The sequence below is a fragment of the Terrapene carolina genome, unplaced genomic scaffold (assembly GCF_002925995.2).
Source record: "Terrapene carolina triunguis isolate 2854851 unplaced genomic scaffold, T_m_triunguis-2.0 Scaffold111, whole genome shotgun sequence".
Classification (NCBI taxonomy): domain Eukaryota; kingdom Metazoa; phylum Chordata; order Testudines; family Emydidae; genus Terrapene; species Terrapene triunguis.
Window position 1 is genome coordinate 20,161,062 of NW_020664462.1, and position 21,950 is coordinate 20,183,011.

The following is a 21,950-nucleotide window of genomic DNA, read 5'->3' on the forward strand; positions in this document are numbered from 1 at the left end:
ACAACTATGCCAGTCTCAGTAATATTTAGAAGTTGTAAAGTTTGTGATCTGTTTACTTTGTGCATTTGATGGCATTTACCTAGTAAATCAGTTTCCCGCCCCCCCGATGAAAGATGAAGAAATGCTAGTTATACTGTGTCCTTGAACTAGTATAAATACAAGTTAATAAAATTCCTTTAATTAACCTAACTACCAAAAGCCTCTGGAAGGAGAAGTCTCAGATTAATTGCCACTGGATGGGTGTTTACATCAGAAGTGGCACTTATTTACAGTCACAATGGAGACAACTAAATGGAGTTAGAGACTAGATTATCCTCCATTCATTGGAGAGAATCACTCCCGGTCAGGTTATAGGCACTGCACTGGAAGGCAATGCAGGGAAGCTTACTTTGCTGTTGCCTATTTTGTCTATCTTCTTGTACAAAACTCATTTCTGCTAATAAGCCTCATTAAATGTATTTCAGTGCCCCTCAAAATAAAGGTTTACAATTTCTTTTCTACACGGGCTTTCTATCTTAGTATTCATTAAGCCCTAAACAAGTTTCGTACTATATCTACTGTTATTTACTTATAATCATCAAGGTTGGCTTTACACTTGAAACTTTTTTCAGCACTTGGGTAACACCACAGTTTGCCTGCTCTGAAAAGATGACTTAAGTTTCCCATGCTGTCAGGCCAGCACCATTCATCAGCTGTAAATTAAAAAAAAAAAAAACCAACCCCCTCCTCCCACCCAAAAAAACCCCAACCCAACTGCCACACCATCACTATGCATAGGTACAGAAATTCCTACAACAGGTACTGCTGATGTACCATTTTTGTCAGTATTCAAAACTTTAAGGATTAAAAGTTACCTTACTGCTTTTAAGACAGCATCCTACTGTTACCCCTCACCACTACATTCACTTAGAGCTTTTTACATTCTGTGTATTTTTTCATGATCCACAAATCTATTTAAATTATGCAGGTTATCCCACCATTTAAAAAGAAAAGTCTCTGCAATTAATTTGAACCAAGGAGTAATCTTGATTTCATTTTTTGATGCTTTTTCCAAGAGTTGTTTTAGTTCTTCCTGTGTCACATAACAGTAGCTTTTGATCTCATTTGGATCAGGATTCAGTGTTACATTCTTCTGCACAAACAAGATGTAATCAATTTCATGTTCTCCCCAGATCCCATCAGAGCGGGCCTTGTAGTGAATTCGCGTTAGATAGAAGATTTCTTCTGGAGTTACCTACAACCAAAATCCTTAATTAACTAATCAGTAAGAGATAGGGAGATACAGCCAAGATATTTTAATGAATATATTTTGGAAGTGGAAAAAACAAAACAGTTATGGATCACCTTTCTGAAGGGACACTGTCAGTTTAAAAACTACTCCAACATATATTTTTGGTCTGGAAAAAAGTTTGAAGCTTATTTCTAATACACAAATAGAGAGAAAAATGCATAATTTTTTTTTGTCCAACTTGGTGCACGTGACAGCATGCCTGTTGAGTTGGCTTCACTGTTTCCCTATACAGCAGTATGCTTTCTCGTTTTGTGTGGGTTTTTCTACATGGAAACAGAATAAATAGTTTTAAATAGTTAAGTAATTAAAAAAATCCAACACTGCCATGGGACTCAGGGACAGGTATCCTTCTTGTTACTCCTTTTAACTTTCATAATTGAGTAGGTACAGCAGCCCTACCCCTCATTGCCAATTTGTATTTTTAAAATCACTGAAATATTGTTGGGTGACTAAGGTTGGTGATTAAATGTCCTTTCCCATGTTAGTAAACAGAGGATTTAAACTGAAATGAGGAAGTCTTACTTTGCACCATGTTATTTACTTTTTGCCTTATATTTAGGTTGAAGGAAGAAGTACTCATGAAGGATCCTTTAGTAGGCAGTTAGACAAGACTTTTAGAATCTGGAACACACTTGTGCCAATTGACTCACCAATATTTACATCTATCCCTAACCAACTGGACCTACAAGGTTAAAAAATTCCTCTTCAGTGTAAGCTTTTGCATACAAGTCATAGCTCGTAGTTATTTTGTGCCAAATTCAAAAGTCTATTTACTGTTCAACAATTTTTCTTCAGGTAAATTATAATCTGTAGCAACACCCTCTATTACCTGTTCCAAGGGAATGCCTAACTCTTCTCTTAATCGCCTCTGTGCTGCTTGCCGAACACCATGGGCATTATTTTCTTGCAGTTCTAGTGGGGTGCTCAGTGGATGGCTGCAACAAGTGTTGGTAAAACAATCTGTAAAAAGTTGGTGTACAGTCAATGTTCAGAACAGTAATATATGTTGCAGAAATCCAGTAGAGAACTAATGCATCACCAGTCAGCATGTTTTTAAAAAGATGTCTGCAATACCCTCCACCTTAAACCCTGAGCATCTATTCCTGCTCCCTTTGTTTGTATGACAAAAAAAAAAGAAACAGATTTCCCCATATCAAATATTTCTAACAGAAGTTAAAATTAACCTGACTTTGGATGTTAGTGCCTTATTTGTGCTGCAGTATCACCTTGGATAACAAATGTTGTCCCCCCTGAGGATCTCATCCACTGTTGCAAGATCAGCAGGCAAAATCCTGTAGACTTTACCTGGAGTGTTTGAAAGTTTAATAAGCAACAGAATCCAAAGGATACTCTCCAGCAGATGGTGCAAATCAGCTCTGAAGAGGCAGGACAAGTGAGTATGAACTGCAAATGCTGCTTGCTTATTTAGGGCTTTCCTATACAAAACTTAGGGCTTGCTTGTCTTCACTACCGGCTGATCAACGCTGCTGCAATCGATGTAGCAGGTATCGATTTAGCAGGTCTTCACTAGAAGACCTGCTAAATCAACAGCAGCGCACTCTCTGGTCAACTCCTGTACTTCAGCTCCCCGAGAAGACTAAGGTAAATCGACCGGAGAGTGTCTCCTGTCAACACAGCGAAAACACCAAGGTAAGTTATTCATGTACCTGGAGTAGCATAATTTAGGTCGACTTATCTCAGTAATGAAGACAAGTCCTTAGCTTGCTGCAAGCTGGGGGGTAAATATACCCCATACTAGCCTGCTGCCGCACACTGAAATTTCCCCAATGCATTTTAATTTACTCTAGTTTCAAAGTGAGTTAGATCAAGGTGCACCAGGGTCCATATAGATACTTAATCCATGGCAGGAGTAGAGTCACACCCTAGCTTGCTGCAAACTAAGCAGTTGCATAGACAAGTCCTTAGATTGGTAGAAAAGAGCACCCACCCACTGCACTGAATGTTTTCACATTAATTACAGATATTGGAGCATGGTAAATGCTTCTAGTTGACCAAACCAGTCTAAATAATCATTAAAACCCAGGTGCAAAGCACTTAAACACATGCTTAAATCCTACTGACCTGAATGGGATTTAAAGCACATGCCTGAGTGCTTTGACTGAAGCAGCAGTCTCATAATACAATGAGATTTTTCTGGAGCAGACAAGATTTAGACATTTTCAAGTCTAAGATAAGTTTCAGAGTTCTAAATGGAAACAGGCATATTTAGGTTTCTCTGTAAGTTGTCTTGCCTATTGTTTTGACATTAGTAAAGAACTAGACTGTGAGAAAACAGACCAAAGCCGAATTTTTTTAGTAAAAAAGGGAAGCACCAGAGAAGGGGGTTGCCTTATGAACAGGTATAGAGAGGGAGAGGTGGGAAACAGTCCCTCCCCCCAACAGAGGGAGCAAGGAGAGGCAGCAGAGCCAGAAGGGAAGAGGTGGGGCCAGAGTCTCTCCCCTTCTGGCCACACTGCTCTGCCCCCAGCCTCTGAAGCAGCTGCAGCTCTGGGGCTGGCAGGCTGCAGCTGTGCTGCTAGGCCCCGCCCCCAGGAGCAGGCTGTAGCCGCGCTGCCCAGCCCGCCAGAGCAGCTCCAGCCAGGCCAGAGACATCCTCCCTTGGCCCTCCACAGATAAGGTGGAAAGGGATGGGATGGGAAGAGTGTGGGGGCCCCGGGCTAGGGATGGGGTCATGTGGGGGGTGATCACTCCCCAGACTCCCAGCTTCTCCCCCGCCAAAAAATTTCCCCACCAGTTGCTGTCCCGGCCCGTCAGGGTAAGCAGCTGGCACGCCGGGACACTTTGTTTACCTAGGTTTACCTCCGTCCCTGTGGACGCTCGAGGTAAACAAACCATCTTGGCCCCCCCAGCGGCTTATCCTGATGGCCCAGGAACCAAAGTCTGCTGACCCCTGAATTATAGGGTCGGCTTCTGAACAGGTTATAAAAATTTTCCATTTTTACTTATCCATCTTGGTGCGGACGGGGGTCAACTTATAAACGAACTGGCTTCTGATCGAGTATATACGATACGTTTGCTTGCTTTAACCTGTCAATAACGCTTATTTCTTTTTCCCAGGTAATAAACCTTTACTTAATTTGTTACAGAACTGCCTTCGGGGATTGTCTTTGACATGAGAGCTAGAGCAGGGGTCTCAAACACGCGGCCCGCAGGGCTATTTCCTGCTGCCTGCCAAGAGACACCCCCCCCTCCCCCCCCCGCCTACCTCCAGGCCAGGGGTGGGCAAACTACAGCCCGTGGGCCGCATCCAGCCCACGGGAATGCCCCCCATGGCCCTGCGCCGCTCCCTGAAGTGGCTGGCATCACGTCCCTGCGGCCGGGGGAGGAGGGGGGGGAAAGCAGAGGGCTCCGTGTTGCCCTGGCTTCCAGGCACTGCCCCCCCGCAGCTCCCATTGGCCGGGAACAGGGAAGCGAGGTCAATGGGAGCTTCGAAGGAGGTACCTGGAGGAGCGGCAAGCAGCACGAGGAGCCCTGCGTTCCCCCTCCCCCAGGACATGGTTCCAGCTGCTTCGCGGAGCAGCGTGGGGGCAGGGCAGGCAGGCAGGCAGCCTGCCCTGGCCCCGGTGTGTGTTGCTGCCACCCCGGAACCCTCCTGCACCCCGTCCCCCAACTCCCTGCCCTGAGCCCCCTGCTGCATCCCACACCCCTTCTGCACCCTGAGCCCCCTGCCTGCACCCCAACCCCCTGTCCTGAGCCCCCTGCCTGAACCCCAACTTTCTGCCACACCCCACACTCCCTCCTGCACCCCACACCCCAACTCCCTGCCCTGAGCCCTCTGCCACACCCTGCCCTGAGCCCCCTGCTGCACCCTGCACCTCAACTCCCTGCCCTGAGCCCCCACCACACCCCTCCTGCTCCCTCTGGGGGCAGGGAGGGGGCGGAGTTGGGGTGGGGACTTCGGGGAAGGGGTTGGAATGGGGGCAGGGAAGGAGTGGGAAGAGGCGGGGCAGGGGTGGGGCCTCATGGAAGGGGTGGAGTGGGGGCAGGGCCGGGGCAGCAAGGGGTGTGTGTGTCAGTGATGCGGCCCTCGGGCCAATGAACTAGTCCTCATGGTCATTTGAGTTTGAGACCCCGAACTAGAGTACCAATTGATCTGGGGCAAGTGACTGGCTTCTTGGAACTGGGAGCAACCTGAATATTTTAGTGTAAGTGACCATTTATCACTAAGTCCAGCTTGTCTGGACGGCAAGATAGACCGAAGAGTCTAAGGGGACTGTGACTCCATGGTAACACCGATACAGTGATTCAGGAGTTCACTTTTGTTACTAGCTTGGTGAAATCTAATTATAGTACATACCAACAGTCTGGGATGTCGGTTCTATTTCTGCCCTGAGATAGGCCCTCTCAGTTGTGAGCCACTCTAGACAGTGTGATAGGGGCACTGTACCTTTTGATCAAAAGCAGTATTTTTGCTACCTCGTGGGTGGGGTGGGGTGGAAAGAGAACCACTAAGACAGCAGGGTCAAGTAAAAGGAGTCAGTTTTTAGATTCAACTCAGGATCACCTTCCAACAGCTAAATATTTTTTTCCTGAGAAACTTCAGTTGCACTTCTTTCCAAGTGGAATCTAAAGAATCAAATTCCATTTGTACAGGTAGTTGCATGGCTTTCCCACTTTGTTTCTTAACTCTTCTCTACTGAAAAAGTTAGTTACAAGCACTCTCTGCACCTGCACAAACATGTCTGTACATGTCCTAGGACAATCTCTCCCTACAAGCCTCTAATCCATGCTATAATTATTCTCTAATGCAAGAAACTGATGTGCCTATACATTGACTTCATCCCCTGGAAAAGCCCAAAACTAATTAACTCTCTCTCCTCCCCCCAAGGAAACTGATCTTAAAGTCTGTAGAGGAAGTAATGGTGGGAAATGAGAGAGGGACACAAACACAGCTTTTTACCTTAGCATGAAATGTTTACATACTAACCTGGAAAAGTAATTTTAGCATCTGATCTCTGCTGCAATAGCAACTTATCTTCTGTATTGAATAAAAAAACACTGAAAGCTCGGTGCAATAATCCTAAAACAGACATAAGAACCATGAATATTAGTCTCTGAAATAAAAGATTTAAGAACTGCAAGTAGAATAGCAAAGATCACAGAACCAGAATAGTTTAATCTTTTAAAGGTTTTTTTCTCAATCATATGTGCTAGAAACTTTTCTTAAGTAAGAAGTAGAAAAAAAGAAACACTTTCGATTTTGTATTTTGACTTATGTTAAATGTTAACTTTTCCTATTCCCAAACATGCACAAGTCTCTAAGTATCTGCTTTCAATATATTATTGCAATTAAGCTCAACATCGCTGAAGCAAGTTTATCTATGGCATGTTTGGGCAAGTCACTACCGAGGCTTAGTCCTTACCTGAGATTTTATATCAGAGAGAGAGAATGTAGAACTGGCTGTTAAAATCCCAAACTTAACTTTGGAAGGCATCCAGCTCTCACAATAATGGGCATGGAATAAGAAGTAGAATTTAAAAATAGAATTTCCCCAAAAATGTTAGCCCTCCGTCCTTCTGCAGGACAAGCTCCTTACTTTTTACTGTGAGTACACAAGAGCAATCTGCAAACCCTTACATGAAATACCATGTATTGGGCCACCAAAAAATATAAGGATAAGCATTCAAGAAGTATACAGACTCATGTTTCCAGTAGACACAAACCAGCATATAAGATTGAGACAAATTCCCTTTTAACACCCCTCTATAAAGTGGTTATATTTTGCCATTTGAAAAAAAAAAAAAAAAAAAAAACTACTAAAATAAAAGTTAATTACTGTCTTCTAAAACTTTTATTTTGTTATAATATATCTATTTGCTTATATTTTATAAGTTAAAATCTAAGTGAGTCAAAAGCATCTAATACAGCACCTTGGCTAACGTTCATGGCCACATGTTCCTAGTACTATTGTCTTTATTCTCCCTTCCTTATTGCCTCCAGTTGTTTGTTATTCCCACTGTAGCATCTTGCTTTAAAATTAGATTGTAAACCCTTCAAGGCCAGGTTTGTGGTTTTTATATATATATTGCACACAATTGTTAACATAATTTCCTATCAATTTAAACTGTACCTTTATCAATGTTTTCATTCAGATGGCAGTTTTTCTTGGTATCTGCACCAATCTTCTTGTCATTTTCATCAATAAGGATACACATCTCTGCCAAAAGCTGCACCTGCTGTTCATCAAGATTATCTGTATTTACTTCAGGCATAGCTGTGGTACTTCTCTTTCCACTGAAAACAGTGATCAAAAGAGACAGTCACTTGATGAGACTGAGAGCCAGCAAATTTAGAACAAGTTAGAAAGAATACTTCACACATCACATGTTCAGCCTTCAGAATTTGCTGTGGACTCTAATACTGTGGATAGTTTTACAAGAAGTTATATTTATCATTATTTTGTTTAGAGAAGGATAAGCAAACCTTATTCTGCTAAACGTAAATGGATTGGCACAGAGATGAAAGTATTGGCTACCCCACAATATGTACTGTACTGCAATATTAGCTAGATGCTTTATGGATTTTTGTCACTCTCCTCTGAAAGAGCAGGTATTAGCCCTAGAAGGAGGCTGGATATGTGATCTGATATAGGAAATCCTGCATCACATGCTACAGATCAGCTTGCCCAAACCAGAGTCAGTGAACTAATCATATGGCCTGGACCAGATGTACATATATGTATGTGAAGGGGACACAGTTGCTTCCCAGATAAAAACACCCAAGGACATACTTGAAAGACAATGGGGCAAATCCATTAGCTTCAAGGACCCAGTCTCCAACAAGTTGCAAAGATTATTTTCAGGGTGGATTTGATTTAAATTTCTCACCTCTATATAGTATTTATTTATTTAAAAACATTTTTGCTGTTAACAAGCAAGTTATCTGTGGAGACACAAATCCACAGTTTGAGAACCGCAAAACTAAGCATCTCTGATGGTATCTTCTAGACTGAGCACTGAGTCCCATTGGGTAGATCGAAAGATTAACCTAAATAATCTATACAGAAGCCCCTGGAGTCCCATAAAATTGGGTTCCTAATCCATTAACTACTGGAACTCATTTACAAAACTTTTCTTAAACATTCCATGAATATATTGTCTCATACTATAGAATTAGAATTTATAATCCCTATTCCATGATGAAATATTTTAGAGCTATAATGTATCTTAATTAAAACTATCTTTAGATAGATTTTTTCCTCAAAAAGCATTACCAAAAAATCTGATTTAAATAAAAAAAAATCTTTTTAAAAATCATTTTTATCCACCCTGATTGTTTTGCCAAAGCTAGAGGTTACCAGATCAAAGGACTATAAACAGCTAAAAAGTTACATGATTCCTGCAAAGGAGGGTGGAGTTGCCAGCCTGCTTAGGGTGTTGTCAGTAAACTCCGCTAGGGAGACAAATTGAGACAGAGAGAGGCTCAATGGAAGACTCTATAGGAAGTCAGATCTACATGTGAAAGATGATTAAAAATCTGATAAGCTACACATGTAGATAAAAATAACTCACAGCACTGGGTCTCCGAGCCAGGGTCAGCTGAGTTGGGCTAACGGGACTTGAGCTGTGGGGCTAAAAATTCCAGTGTAGATGATCAGGCTTGCTCTGGAGCCAGGGCTCTGAGACCACTGTGAGATGTCTTTTATTGCAGTGTAGCAATAATGAGAGAGAGCAGGAGTCTGAGGTGCAGTATGCCCAGAAACTGTAACGTGGGGCAGTGTATTCTAAACCATTTTCTAATTAAACAAATACCTTTTTCATCCTGTTTTTTTCCTATGCCCAAAGTGCTGCAAGATCTGCCCAAGATGTGACAAGTTTATACAGAGACTTTATTCTCGATACAAATCAATTTATACTTTTTAAAAAGGAATTAAAGTTAGTTATAGGTGATTTGTCTTCCCCTATGGCTCCTACAACTGACTGAGGGTTTTGCCATCACCTTTTGCTATTTTTAAAAACTGTTTCATTTTTGCTTTGTGACAAACCCACACTACCGAGTGGAAACAGTGATGACGACTAGACAACGAGTACCATCAAATGCATCAAGGAAATATTTTCCTTTAATCTCTCTCAGTTACAGGGACTCTTCAGTATTGCCAGCAACACTGAGAAGCAGGTCTCCGACTGAGGTATGACTTAAGATGATGGTTAAGAGAGATGATCCGAATTCTCTATGTGAAGGTTAGTTCCACTGCAGCAGTGCCAGCCTCACACACCAACCTACGCAATGGCATGAAAACATCCAGCACAGAAAGATACTCCTGGGCCCTCAGGCTGGGACCAGATGAAGTGGATGAGGAGTTACAGCTAAGGAGGAGATTTGCCCACATTAGAAAGAGTCGGGGGGTGTAAAAAGCCCTTCCATGCAAAATCCCCTCAACCCCACCTATATCCCCCAATCCTATGACACCCCCCTAACCTCCTGTTCCCCTTACACTCCCAAAGCACCCCAGTCCCCAATACCACCCATCCTCCCTTCCCCGACACCCCATCTCAGACAGCCCAGTAGAAGACCCTATAGAAAGTCAGATATACCAAGGTCTCCCAATCCTTTGACACCCCCCAATCCTCTCCCAACACGCTCATCCTCCTAACTCCTGACACCCTCCATTCCTGTCCCCCTGACATCTCCAACCCTATCCTCCTATCCTGACACCCCCACTCCCATCCCCCCGACACACTTACTCCTGTCCCCGACATCCCCACCCACAGCTTCCTGTCCCCCCAACATCCCCATCCTCCTATCCCCTGACACCCCCACTCCTGTCCCCCCCCAAATCCCCACCCCCCATCCCCTGACATCCCCACTCCTGTCTCCCCAACATCCTCACCCCCATCCTCCTATCCCCTGACACCCCCACTCCTGTCCCCACAACATCCCCACCCCCCATCCCCTGACACCCCCACTCCAGTCCCCACAAATCCTCCTAGCCCCTGACACCCCCACTCCTGTCCCCCCCAAATCCCCACCCCCCATCTCCTGACATCCCCACTCCTGTCCCCCCAACATCCCCTCACGGCCTCCTATCCCCTGGCGCTCCCAACCCCCCCATCCTCCAACTCCCCCGCATACCCTACATCACCACCCCCGTCCATACCATGCCCCCGCTCTGCTCCCGTTAGCGACCCCCCATACTGTTCCCCCGCCGCTCCGTTCCCATTACTTCCCTCCCCCCGCGGCGCCGCGGCTGCACTTACCCGACGGGCAGTAGCGGGGTGGGAGCGCGCAGGACCAACCTGCCAACCGTAGTCCCCGGAATCGAGCACAGCGCGCGCCACATCGTCCGTCACCCCGCTCCCGCCAATACCACCGCCCCGAAACCCGCACGTCACCGCATCGCCCGATCGCGCCACCGCGCCTCGGCTTCCGGGCTGGGCTGTGCTCCAGGTAGCCTAGCCAATCACAGCCAGGTACTGACTAACTCGAGTGAGAGTAGACGGAACGGGTACAGCCAATGGCGAGCGAGGGTCAGGCAGCGACTGACCAATGGGGAAGCGAGGATTAGGCTGCGCGTATGGCCGTGGAGAAGTTTGACCCTGTGTCTTTGCCGCAGAAAGAACCTGCGGAATCTACGGGGTTAATCATTAACCCCTGGCGGTGAAGATGAGCTGGAATGAGACTGAAACTATGAGCAGTGCGGTGCTGGCCTGGCACGGCCTGGGCTGTGGGGCCTGAGCCTTTCTTCACAATGGAGCATTAACTCTGAAACCTACAGAGGGTACAGCAAACCTCAGCACTAGGAACCATCATGTCACTAATGGCCATTTTAGCAAAAACATCCAGCGAATGTATTTATTCCCCATAATCCTGATCTGTGACCATGCTTTAGGTGTCCCCCTAAACAAATGCTGTGGGAGCTGGGGAGGTTCTTATTTGCATTGCATTAGCATGTAGGCACGCCTGTTGTGGACTAGGACCTGGTTGTGTTAGGTACTGTACAAACACAAAACAAAAAGATTGTTCCTACCCCCAAAGAATTTACAGTCTCAGACAAGAGACACCAAGGAGATACAGACGTAAGGGGGTGCATAAAGAAAGAGTGAAACAATGGGGCTTCCTGCAGAATTCAGTTTGATTTTGCCGCAGCATATGTGAGTTCTTGGTTAGACTAAGCCAGGGGGTCTCAAACACGCAGCCCGCGGGTGGAGCTCCCCACGCCCCCCCGTTACTTCCTGTCGCCGCCCAACTCCCCTCACCCCCGCCCCCCCCCGAGTTATTTTCTGTGCCTGTTAAGCTCCCCGTGCGCTGCTCCCCAATGTTTGAGGCACCTGCCACCCCCCGAGTGTATCCCGGCACCCACTTGCTGCCTCCTCACTGCCCCGGAGCCTGGAGCCTGCAGCACACGCTGAATCCGCTCCGCTCTGTAGGCTGCCGGCTTCCAGCAGGTCCTAGTGTCCCTCTCACTAGGGAAAGGGCAGGCTGCCCTTCCCCTGTCCTTCTGCCCTAGTCCTGAGCCTCTCTCTTCAGTGAGGTGCTGCCACCCTGGAGTCGCTCTAGGTAAGCGGCGGCAGGTCGGAGCCCGCACCCCGCACTCCAACCCCCTGTCTGGAGCCCCCTGCCACATCCCACACCCTCCTGCACCCCAACTCCCTGTCCTGAGCCCCCTGCCACACCCTGCACCCCAGCTCCCTGCTGCACCTCTCACCTCTCCTGCACCCCAACTCCCTGCCCTGAGCCCCCTGCCGCACGCTGCACTCCTGCAGCACCCCGCACCCCTCCTGCACCGCACACCCCGATTCCCTGCCCTGAGCCCCCTGCTGCACACCTCCTGCACCGTGACTCCCTGCCCTGAGCCCCCATCACACCCCGCACTCCTCCTGCACCCTAACCCCCTGTCTGGAGCCCCTGCCACATCCCACACCCTCCCGCATCCCAACTCCCTGCTGCACCCCTCCCCCTCCTGCACCTCACACCCCAGTTCCCTGCCCTGAGCCCCTGCCATACCCTACACACCTCCTGCACCTCAACTCCCTGCCCTGAGCCCCCATCACACCCCGCACCCCTCCTGCACCGCCTGAGGGCAGAGAGGGGGCAGAGTTGGGGTGAGGACTTCAGGGAAGGCGTTGGAATGGGGGCAGGGAAGAGGTGGGGCAGGGGCGGGGCCTTATGGAAGGGGTGGAGTGGGGGCGGGGGCAGCAAGGGGTGGGTGTCAGTGATGCAGCCCTCGGGCCAATGCACTAGTCCTCATGCGACCCTCATGGTCATTTGAGTTTGAGACCCCTGGACTAAGCAATACAATCATCATATGGAGTACTATAAAGCTATGAAATTAAAGCACATATAGGCCTTTGCTTATCAGAATTAGGGTTTAACATGTTTAGTTATGTGAATAGTGTAAAATATGATGTTCTTACTTGCTCATGTCCTTGTTTTTAAGTGCTTGGATTTGTAAATGACATGCTAACTAAGTTTACTGTTGCTTAGCGATGTTAAATAATTTTGAAACTAAGAGGGTTTTTGGGTGGGTTTCCCAGAGGGTTTATTAAATAAAATGTATTCAATAAAATGTAAAACAATTAAATGAGCTGTTTGCCAAATTAAATTAAAGGTGATGCACAAACCTCTAATGGCTCCTGAGTACCATTGTCTCATTCAGTGCACACTCACCAACAAATTCACATAGCTGCTAACATTCCAAAGAGCTCAGCGTGGACAGAGTTCACCACCACCTGTGAGCCTCTCCCCTAATTCTGTAGGTTGGAGTGTCTCACAGCTAATGCCCTGATCCTCCCATAAATTCTGCAGAGATGGACTCCTGCATTGCATGAGCCCTAATACCTTAAGGTGCTTGAGACCCCAACACACATCTCTGTGGTACAAGAAGTGTCCTAGTTTTTTCATTTTGAAAATCTGGCCACATTCCTCAGTTGCAAAGTGCTACAAATGGAGTGGATACCCCTTCTTAGCACCTCTCAGTTCTCAGCAAAAAATTACTATTATCTGAGAGTTGCCAATAAGCAAAAGGTAGATTTGCAGGGCTGCAGCCAAGGAAGGAAGCATTGGAATGTGTTAAGGCCTGGCCCATGGTGCCAGGGCAAAGTGCAGGTCAGAGAGCGCAACAAGAGGTACCACGCAGCCCTACAGGCCCCCATTCCCCTGCTCTCCATGGAAAGGCTCCACACGCAGGCTGCTGCACCCCGCCCTGCCCCCCGCTGTCCTGCCTGCAGCCTTACCTCCTGTGACATTGCACTCCATATGTTTTATGAAAATATGCTTATGAATGTGAATATAATATAACTGGAATATGCTTTATGCAAAAGGTCTCTTGTAAGGTATCATAACAAAGGTTATAACCTACTGAACCATACCTATTTGTATGTATGTATCATTCTTGTATCTGAAGCTAGAAATATGAAGTATAACTCTGAGGTCCTATTGTAATTATCCCAAGTATGGGCCATTAATGGTGGTTGAGAATCTTGATGGCTCCCATCCCCATTGACTAGGACAATTGGTTGTGAATGGGTTTATTTACCTGCAAGCCTTCCTGTGTACCTGTGGGCTAGCCTGTGGGTAATGAAGAATGCGGTCTCACAGGACATGTGACCATGTCACATGATACTGGAATCCATCCTAAATCTGGTACTTGTCCATTTAGAAGGAGGGGTGGGGACCCAGAGAAACAAAAGATTTCTGCCTTGTGCCAAACCTATAAAAGGGGGTGGAACAGAACAAAGGGGCGGCCAGTCATGAGAAAACCCCTAGTTTCCACCTAAGATGTCTGCTGGAACTAACAAGGACTGTACTAGGGGAAAGGACTGGGCCCAGACTAGGAAGGAGTCTAGTCTGTGAAAGAAGCTTATTGGAACATCTCTGAGGGTGAGATTTTACCTGTAATCTTAATGTATTAGGTTTAGACTTATGTGTTTTTGCTTTATTTTGCTTGGTGACTTACTTTGTTCTGTCTGTTATTACTTGAAACCACTTAAATCCTACTTTTTATACTTAATAAAATTACTTTTGTTTATTAATGAACCCAGAGTAAGTGATTAATACCTGGGGGAGCCAACAGCTGTGCATATCTCTGTATCAGTGTTATAGAGGGCGGACAATTTATGAGTTTACCCTGTATAAGCTTTATACAGAGTAAAATGGATTTATTTGGGGTTTGGATCCCATTGGGAGCTGAGGGTCTGGGTGCTGGAGGCAGGTATTCTGCTAAGCTGCTTTCAGTTAAGTCTGCAGCTTTGGAGGTGTGGACCAGACCTGGGTCTGTATTTGCAGCAGGCTACTGTGTCTGGCTCAACAAGGCAGGGTTCTGGAGTGAGCACAAGCTGGCAGGGAAAATGGGCTGAGACGTAATCTCAGCACGTCAGGTGACAGACCCAAGGGGATCTCTGTGACCAAATCCATCACACCTCCCAGCTTCTCTTCCTGGCCCTTAGCACCAGGACTCCAGCAGGGCTCCCCCACTGGGTGGGGATGTGGATGCCTCAGCACATTGTCTCCTCTGAGGGTGGTGGGTCCCCAAAAACAGACCAGTTAGTGGGACTGCAGCAGGGAAGGAAGCTGTGGAATGTGCTGAGCCTGAGAGCAGGATGCAGCTTAAGAGCACAGGGAGAGGTATTGTGCACATCCCAGCACTTCCTTCCTTAGCTGCAGCCCCGCAAAGCTGTCTGTGGCCAGGGCCCTTTTTCCAAAAAGTTGTCAATAAGCAGCATGCCTGTTGCCAGTAATTGAATGCCATTAACATGACAGTGTGATGAGGTATACAAACCCCACAGTGGCAACAAGGGATTAAGCCTCAGCCAGCCCCTCCCAGCCACACCTGCAAGAGATGCACAGATTGGGGGAGGAGTTAAAAGGGAGCACAACCGCTCACTTGGTGATAGACCATGGCAGAGAATAGACCTGTAATTGCTAAGGGAAGGCAGGCTCTCTCCCATCAGCAGTTGCTCAAAGGTCCCTCCCTGAGAGAAGGGAGGATCTGTTTCAGGTACACTCTGAGAGGGAGGCACTTCCCCATCCGCCCCCTCTCTAGTATGAACTCTGTGTTAATTCCCGTTTGTGTTGTTTATGGACTACCCTGACAGGGGAGAGACTTGGAACTGACTGGACCAGATGGCCAAGTCACAGGAGGAGGCAGCTGCTACCCTGAGAGGGAGTGCTCCCATGCCAAGCCTGGACATGAGGAGGCACCCAGCAGTGAGCTGACCTGCTTCACACCTCCTTGCTGCAGACTGAACTTTGGACAATAGTGGGGTGGTAGGAAGTGCCCAGGGAGGGCAGCCTTAAGGTGCTCCTGGGTGTTAGACCTTACAGATCTCACAGGGTCCTGGAGGGGAGTGGGAGGGCTTGGGCTCCCCTACCAAAACCCTTACCCGTTAAGTCCTGACCATTAGGCAATACTCCCCATGAGCACAAACCATCACATACAGGCAATGGGAAGGGATTGGTTCCCAACAAAATGTTGCTGTAAACCAAAAGTTGTTAATAAGCATTTATTTAAGCAGCATCCACTTAAGTAGTCCTCTTGAAGGTTGCAGAAATACATGACTGGATCCCCAGTCATAAATTCAGTTTGCTTCCTCTTGTCCAAACATAGCCTATGCTCCACTTCCTTCACCTACCCACCCAAATTATATATAGGGCAACCTCTAGAAATTGAGAGACCAGCATGTAGCGGGGGGTGGTTACGCACTCCTGACCCGAAAGGGGTTAAAAGCTAGCCCTTGGAGAAGGCTGGGGCTGGGAGCCTTAGGGTGGGCTGAGTGGGAGGCAGCCTCAGCTGTGGCCACGCCCCAAACAGACTCAGCTGGCCCTATAAAGGCAGGGAAGCCAGGGGCAGACACACAGGCTCTCTTTGGTCTGAGAGGGAGCAGGGTCTGGTTGCCTAGCAGAAAAGGTACTGGGAATGAAGCAGGGCTGGGGCAAGCCAGAGGAGCAGGGGAGCTCCTGGCTGGCAACTCCCCAGGCTGCATGGCCTGGTTTAAGGCCTAAAAGGGTACTGGGTGGTAGAGGAAGGCAGCAGGTCTGAACCCCCTTGCCTGTGATGAGTGGCTTATACTGCAGTCTGTCCCAGCGAGTGGGGCTAGATGGTGACTGGCAGTAGCCCAGACTGAGGTGGGGTTAGTGAGCAGCCAGTATGTCCCTCGGCCCGCGCCGCTTCCAGCAGCTCCCATTGGCCTGGAGCAGCGAACCGTGGCCAGTGGGAGCCGTGATTGGCCGGACCTGTGGACGCGGCAGGTAAACAAACCGGCCCGGCCCACCAGGGGCTTTCCCTACACAAGCGGCGTCCCAAGTTTGGGAAACACTGCTTTAGATAATAGGAAAACCACGACATTGTGATGGGGCTAGGTATAAAGGGAAAAACAAAAGAAGAGCAGCTGTATTATTAGAAGTAATGGTCTACAGTTACCACATGGTCCAACAGCATGTGGATATGGCAAGGGCAGCAGACAGAGGACCCATGTCAAATCCTAGAAGCACGACAAAAGCATTGTCAACCCACAAAAAATATCATGTATGAGCTCTGTGTGGCTCAAAAGCTTGTATCTCTCACCAACAGAAGTTGGTCCAATAAAAGCTATTACCTCACCCACCTTGTCTCTCTAATATATGAAAGGTGTCTTTACAAGAAGTGTAATTTGGAATCTGGAGAAATAACACATCAGTATACTGCCAAACTGCACAAAATGGATGACTCATGAGGTTATCGAATCTTAAAAGATAAACTAATTCATTCTAGATTAGTAATAGGAACAAAAGGTGCAAGAACTTGAAGCAGAATGCTTAGACTACCCACCTGAGCTCTGCCAAGAGCCATAGACACATGCAAAGCTAGTGAATAAGCTCGCATCCAAATGTACAGTATAAGTGGTGCAGATGCAGAGATAATTCACTGAGTAGCAGAAGGAAACCATGAAATTAAAAAGAAGAATACATCTAAATTTATGCAAAAATAACTGCATAAATACAAAGCACAGGAAATAAACAAAATGGAAAGAAAGACTTGTGAGTATTTTGGAGAAAAATATGATAATGGAAAATGCCCTGCATATGGGGGTCACATGCAATAACTGTGGCAAAATAAATCATTAAGCCAAAGCTTACAGACAAGAAAAACCAAGACAAAAAATGCCCCATATCAAGGAAGCAAGCAATGATGCTGAGGATGAGATTTTGCATATATGACATTAATGAAGTGCAAAACAGAAAAAAAAAATCAAGATTTGTAAAGCTCAGACTAATACCAGATGCAACTACAAGGCACCAGCACACAAACAAACAGGACATTGAATGCTAAATAGGAAAGTCATATTAAAATTATCTTATGGCATGAGCATAACACCTCTAGGACAAAGCAAATTACAAGCATAATACCAAGGAAAAGTACAGGATGAAATTTCTCGTAGTACAAACAACACAGCTCTCAGCTAAAACAAGTGAATGCTTGAACCCTGTGACACTAAACCTGAGACAAAGCATTAATATAACAGACACACAAGCAAAATAAAAAAAAAACATATCTGGCAGACAATGCATTGTGGCATCGGCAAAGCTGCTGAAAAATTACCAAGATAACTTTGAAGGACTGGGATGTCCTCCAGGCATGTAACACCTGGAAACAGATAAAATAATTCAACCAGTACAACGCCTACCTCGCAGAGTACCCATTGTATTCAAAGAAAAAATAATGGGACCAATAAAGCAAATGGAAAAAGAAGGCATCATTGCTGGAGTCACAGCCCACAAGTTGGATAAGCAGCATGGTAACAATGAGAAGCCAGGCACAGGAATGGCAGAAGCTCCCTAAAAGTAGGGGGGCCACCGGTGCCCAAACCGTGGCCCCATCCCCCTGCACTGCCCCTTCTCCCCGAGTCCCCACCCTCATGCCACCCATTCCTCCAAGGCCCTGTTCTCACCCCATCTCATCTGCCCGAGGCCCCGCCCTTGCACGGCCCCTTCCCCGAGGCCCTGCTCCCATGACGCCTCTTCCCCCCAAAACCCCGCCCTCCACTCGCTCCTGTCCACCGCTTCCCCTTCATCCTTGCCCTTGGGGCCAGTAAAATATGGGAGGGTACAGCCTTCCCACTTTTAAAAGTGATGGGGCCCTGCCCCGTGCCCCCCCTTGTTCCAGCGTCCCTGGCAAGGCAAGCTGTACATTTACACAGACCTGAGCAATTTAAACAAAGTACTAAAAAGAGCTTACTATCAAATGTTTACTGTTGAAGAAATATCTGACTTGGCAAAAACAAAAATATTCTCAGTACAGTACTTGATGCCAGACATTGGAAAGTGCTACTGGATAAGGTAAGCAGCTAAATCACCACATTTTGGACACCAATAGGTAGACACATATGATTGAGAATGCTGTTTGGAATGAAACCTGAAGTGGAAGAATATCAGTGCCCCTAGCAAGATATACTAAGAGGGCTCACAAGGAGCAGCATCATGGCTGATGGCATTCTGGTGTCTGGATGTGGAGATAATATGGTGGAAGCTGTGGCAGATCTTGACCACAACCTCATCTGCTTACTAGAAAGGGAAGTAAAGCTAAAAAACAACATTAAATTGAAATTGACTGCAGTAGCATACATTGGACACTCACCAACCACACACAGGCTATAAAAAGACCCCAAAAAGATACAAGTAGTACAACAGATGCCCACAGCTAGGAATATCAAATCAGTTCAGAGACTATTGGGATTTGTAAACTAGCTGACAAAGTTTCATCAAGTCTTTCAGATGTGTGTGAACCCCTGAGGTATGATGCAGTATGGACATGGTTACCTCAACATGATGCAGTCCTCTCATGTATCAAGGAGCTGGTGACCAAATATCCCATCCTGAAATACTATGATGTGAATGAAAAGGCAACCAGGGCTTGGGACATCACTCCCACAAAAGGGAAAGATGTTAGCATTTGCACCAAGGTCACTATCACAAAGGTATCAGCCAAGCTATTTATGTGCCAGTTTCAAGGCTGAAAAGAATCAGTGAACAAATTATACAAGACAATGATTTACAAGTGTTCATATCCGTCATTCTGTCAGGCCGGCCAGACACCAAAGGGGAAACCTCGTCACCTGCCTTTCAAGAATACTGGAGCTGTCAAGATGAGCTCAATATGCAGTATAGCATCATATATAAAGGCAGTCGAATCATAATACCCAGACCACTGAGAACAGAAATTCTCTCCAGAATACATCTGAACCATTCTAACCATTCTGGAATAGAAGCCTGTATCTGGAAAGCTAGAGATGCCATATATTGGCCAAACATGACTAAAGATGAGAAGATGTGATACATGTGGGAAATGCAGGCCAAGCAGCAAAACAAAAACAAAAAGGGTGTGTGTGTGAAAATATACAGCATCCCCCACAGACTTGCAGCAAAGTAGGAATGGACCTTTTCACCACACACCATACAAACTATTTCATTATTGTATATTACTATTCAGACTTCGGGGAACTAGACAAACTGTCAAACACTACCACAGCAACTGTCATAGATAAAGCAATGAAACATTTCAGCAGGCATGGTGTGAAGGAGTATACCAGCCTTTTAAGGAACAAACTGGAGCCTACAACCAGAACAACCTAGATGTAATCAAGGAGGCTGCCTGCCCTGCCCTGGGCCTGGGGCTGTTGTGACCCTAAGAACCCCATGATGCCAACTGGCAAAGGGTTCACTGTTCGGTAACAGCAACTCCTATCAGGCTTGACAAACTCACTGCATCTAACACTTTGCTGTCATAGTATTTATTTATAAAGACTGTTGTGAGTGACCTTAAATGAAAGCTAGGATCACGCTTGTCATTACTATCATTGTGAAATGTATATACTGATTACACTGAAAAAGCTATGCATACACACTGCAAATAGATAGTTGACAAATGGGTTTTCTGCCAGACAAAGCATGTCTATCCCTGTCTCTGATGTAAATTAGCATTGTAAAGCCAACACAATGAAAGTCCCATTTACATGTGAAAGTCAACAGGAAAAACAGGTCTACCGGGAGACGTGAAAAAACAGGACTATGGAAAGACATCTTGAAGCCAGCACCCCTGGAAGGAAACCACAGGCGTCAGCCTGTCTTTGGGGGAGAAATAATGAGTTTTGGGAAATATAAGGTGAAGGAAAAAGCCATTTTATCATCCTTCTCTCAGGAAGCAAAAAGGACAGTGCTTTCGGCATTTACGAAAATCGGATCTTGGCCATGTGGTAGGGTTACCATATTTCCACAATCAAAAAAGAGGACACTGGGGGGGGGAGCCCCGCCCCCATCGACTCCCTCCCACTTCCCACCCCCTACTGCCCCCCTCAGAACACCCAACCCCACCTTGCTTCTTGTCCCCTGACTGCCCCCTCCTGAGAACACCCCACCCTAACTGCCCCCCTAGGACCCTACCTGTCCCCTGACTGCCCCGACCCTTATGGGTGGCAGGTTTGTAGAAATTTTGGTGGTGCCCAGAACCCGCCCCCCCACCTGCCTAAGGCTCTGGGACGGGGGTTGGGTGGGGGGAAGAGGTCTGGGGTGCAGGTCCTGGGCTGGGGATTAGGGTGCAGGAGGGGTGCAGGGTGCAGGCTCTGGGATAGAGTTTGGTGCTGGGTGCGGCTCCGGGCTGGGGCAGGGGTGGGTGTGCAGGAGGGGGTGAGGGGTGCAGGCTCTGGGATAGAATTTGGGGGTGGGAGACGGTGCAAAGGGAGGGGGTGCAGGCTTTGGGAGGGAGTTTGAGGGCAGGAGGGGGTGTGTGGGAAGGTGGAGGGGGTTTGGGAGGGAGTTTGGGGATAGAAGGGGGTGCAGGGGTGAGGGCTGTGGGTCTGAGGATGAGGGGTTCATGATGCAGGAGGGGGCTCAGGGATGGAGCAGAGGATTAGGGTGCAGGGGGATGAGGGTTGGGTCTGAGGATGAGGGGTTCATGATGCAGGAGGGGGCTCACGGATGGAGCAGAGGATTAGGGTGCAGGGGGATGAGGGTTGGGGCTGAGGATGAGGGGTTCATGATGCAGGAGGGGGCTCAGGGCTGGGGCAGAGGAGTAGGGTGTGGGGGGATGAGGGATAGGGCTGAGGATGAGGGGTTTGGGGCATTGGAGAGGCTCAGGGCTAGGGTGGAAGGGCAGGGTAAGGGCAGCCTGCCTTGCCATTAGTGGATGGGGGGCACTAGGACCCTGGGGCAGCAGACAGCAGTTGCTGCCGGGAGGGCGTAGGAATGTGCTACTCCGGCAGCACAAGCAGGCACGGGAGAGGGGCGCGCTGCTTTCTTTCGGCCAGGGACGGGGGCGGGGGGGACCCGCGGGTGGGGGGGTGGCAGTTGGAGGCCGGGGCCCGCTCCAGGCAGGGCCGGGGGAGAGACCCAGCTCCAAATATTGCTGGAGCAGGGCCCCTGGCCCTGGATATTGTTGGAGCTCGGGCACCACAAAAGAATATAACCTGCCACCCCCCGACTCCATATTCACACCCCCACCCCCAGACAGGCCCATCCAACCCTCCCCCTGCTCCCTGACTGCCCCCCGGGACTCCCCTTACCATGCCCATGCCGGTCAGATGCTGGCTCCACGTGTAGGCAAAACACGCTGCCGTTGGGGCTGTTTGTGTCGTTACACCGGGCTGCAGGCAGCAGGGGGGGAGCAGGGGAGGGGCTCTGGCTGCTGGAGGCCAATGGGAGCGGCTCAATCAGGCCCAGCCGCCCAAT

The 21,950-nt window shown here is 47.6% G+C and overlaps 1 protein-coding gene across 5 annotated transcripts; it reads right to left on the reverse strand.

Annotated features, from left to right (window-relative positions):
• Window positions 1-36: 36 nt before the first annotated feature.
• IDI1 (isopentenyl-diphosphate delta isomerase 1) lies at window positions 37-21,816 on the reverse strand. 5 transcript variants are annotated; one of them, XM_024203982.3, is made up of 5 exons: window positions 21,785-21,816; window positions 7,384-7,547; window positions 6,240-6,332; window positions 2,121-2,251; window positions 37-1,234 (listed from the first exon to the last, which is right to left on the reverse strand). In XM_024203982.3, exons 2-5 carry the CDS (start codon window positions 7,523-7,525, stop codon window positions 917-919), a joined length of 684 nt encoding a protein of 227 aa, XP_024059750.2. In that variant the 5' UTR covers window positions 7,526-7,547; window positions 21,785-21,816; the 3' UTR covers window positions 37-916. The 5 variants fall into 5 exon arrangements, with proteins under 5 accessions (XP_024059750.2, XP_026507789.1, XP_024059752.2 ...); XM_026652004.2 differs by lacking the exon at window positions 21,785-21,816 and adding an exon at window positions 10,511-10,665; XM_024203984.3 differs by lacking the exon at window positions 21,785-21,816 and adding an exon at window positions 9,537-9,651.
• Between the last annotated feature and the right edge of the window lie 134 nt (window positions 21,817-21,950).

What these genes read in the sequence shown, in the direction of transcription:
- IDI1 (XM_024203981.3), bottom strand. Translation starts at nt 9,642, where the DNA reads ATGTGGGCAAATCTCCTCCTTAGCTGTAACTCCTCATCCACTTCATCT. An exon ending in GAATGAAAACATTGATAAAG is followed by an intron (nt 6,333 to 7,383) that starts GTACAGTTTAAA and finishes TGTCTGTTTTAG; the next exon opens with GATTATTGCACCGAGCTTTC. An exon ending in TAGGCATTCCCTTGGAACAG is followed by an intron (nt 1,235 to 2,120) that starts GTAATAGAGGGT and finishes TTTTGGTTGTAG; the next exon opens with GTAACTCCAGAAGAAATCTT.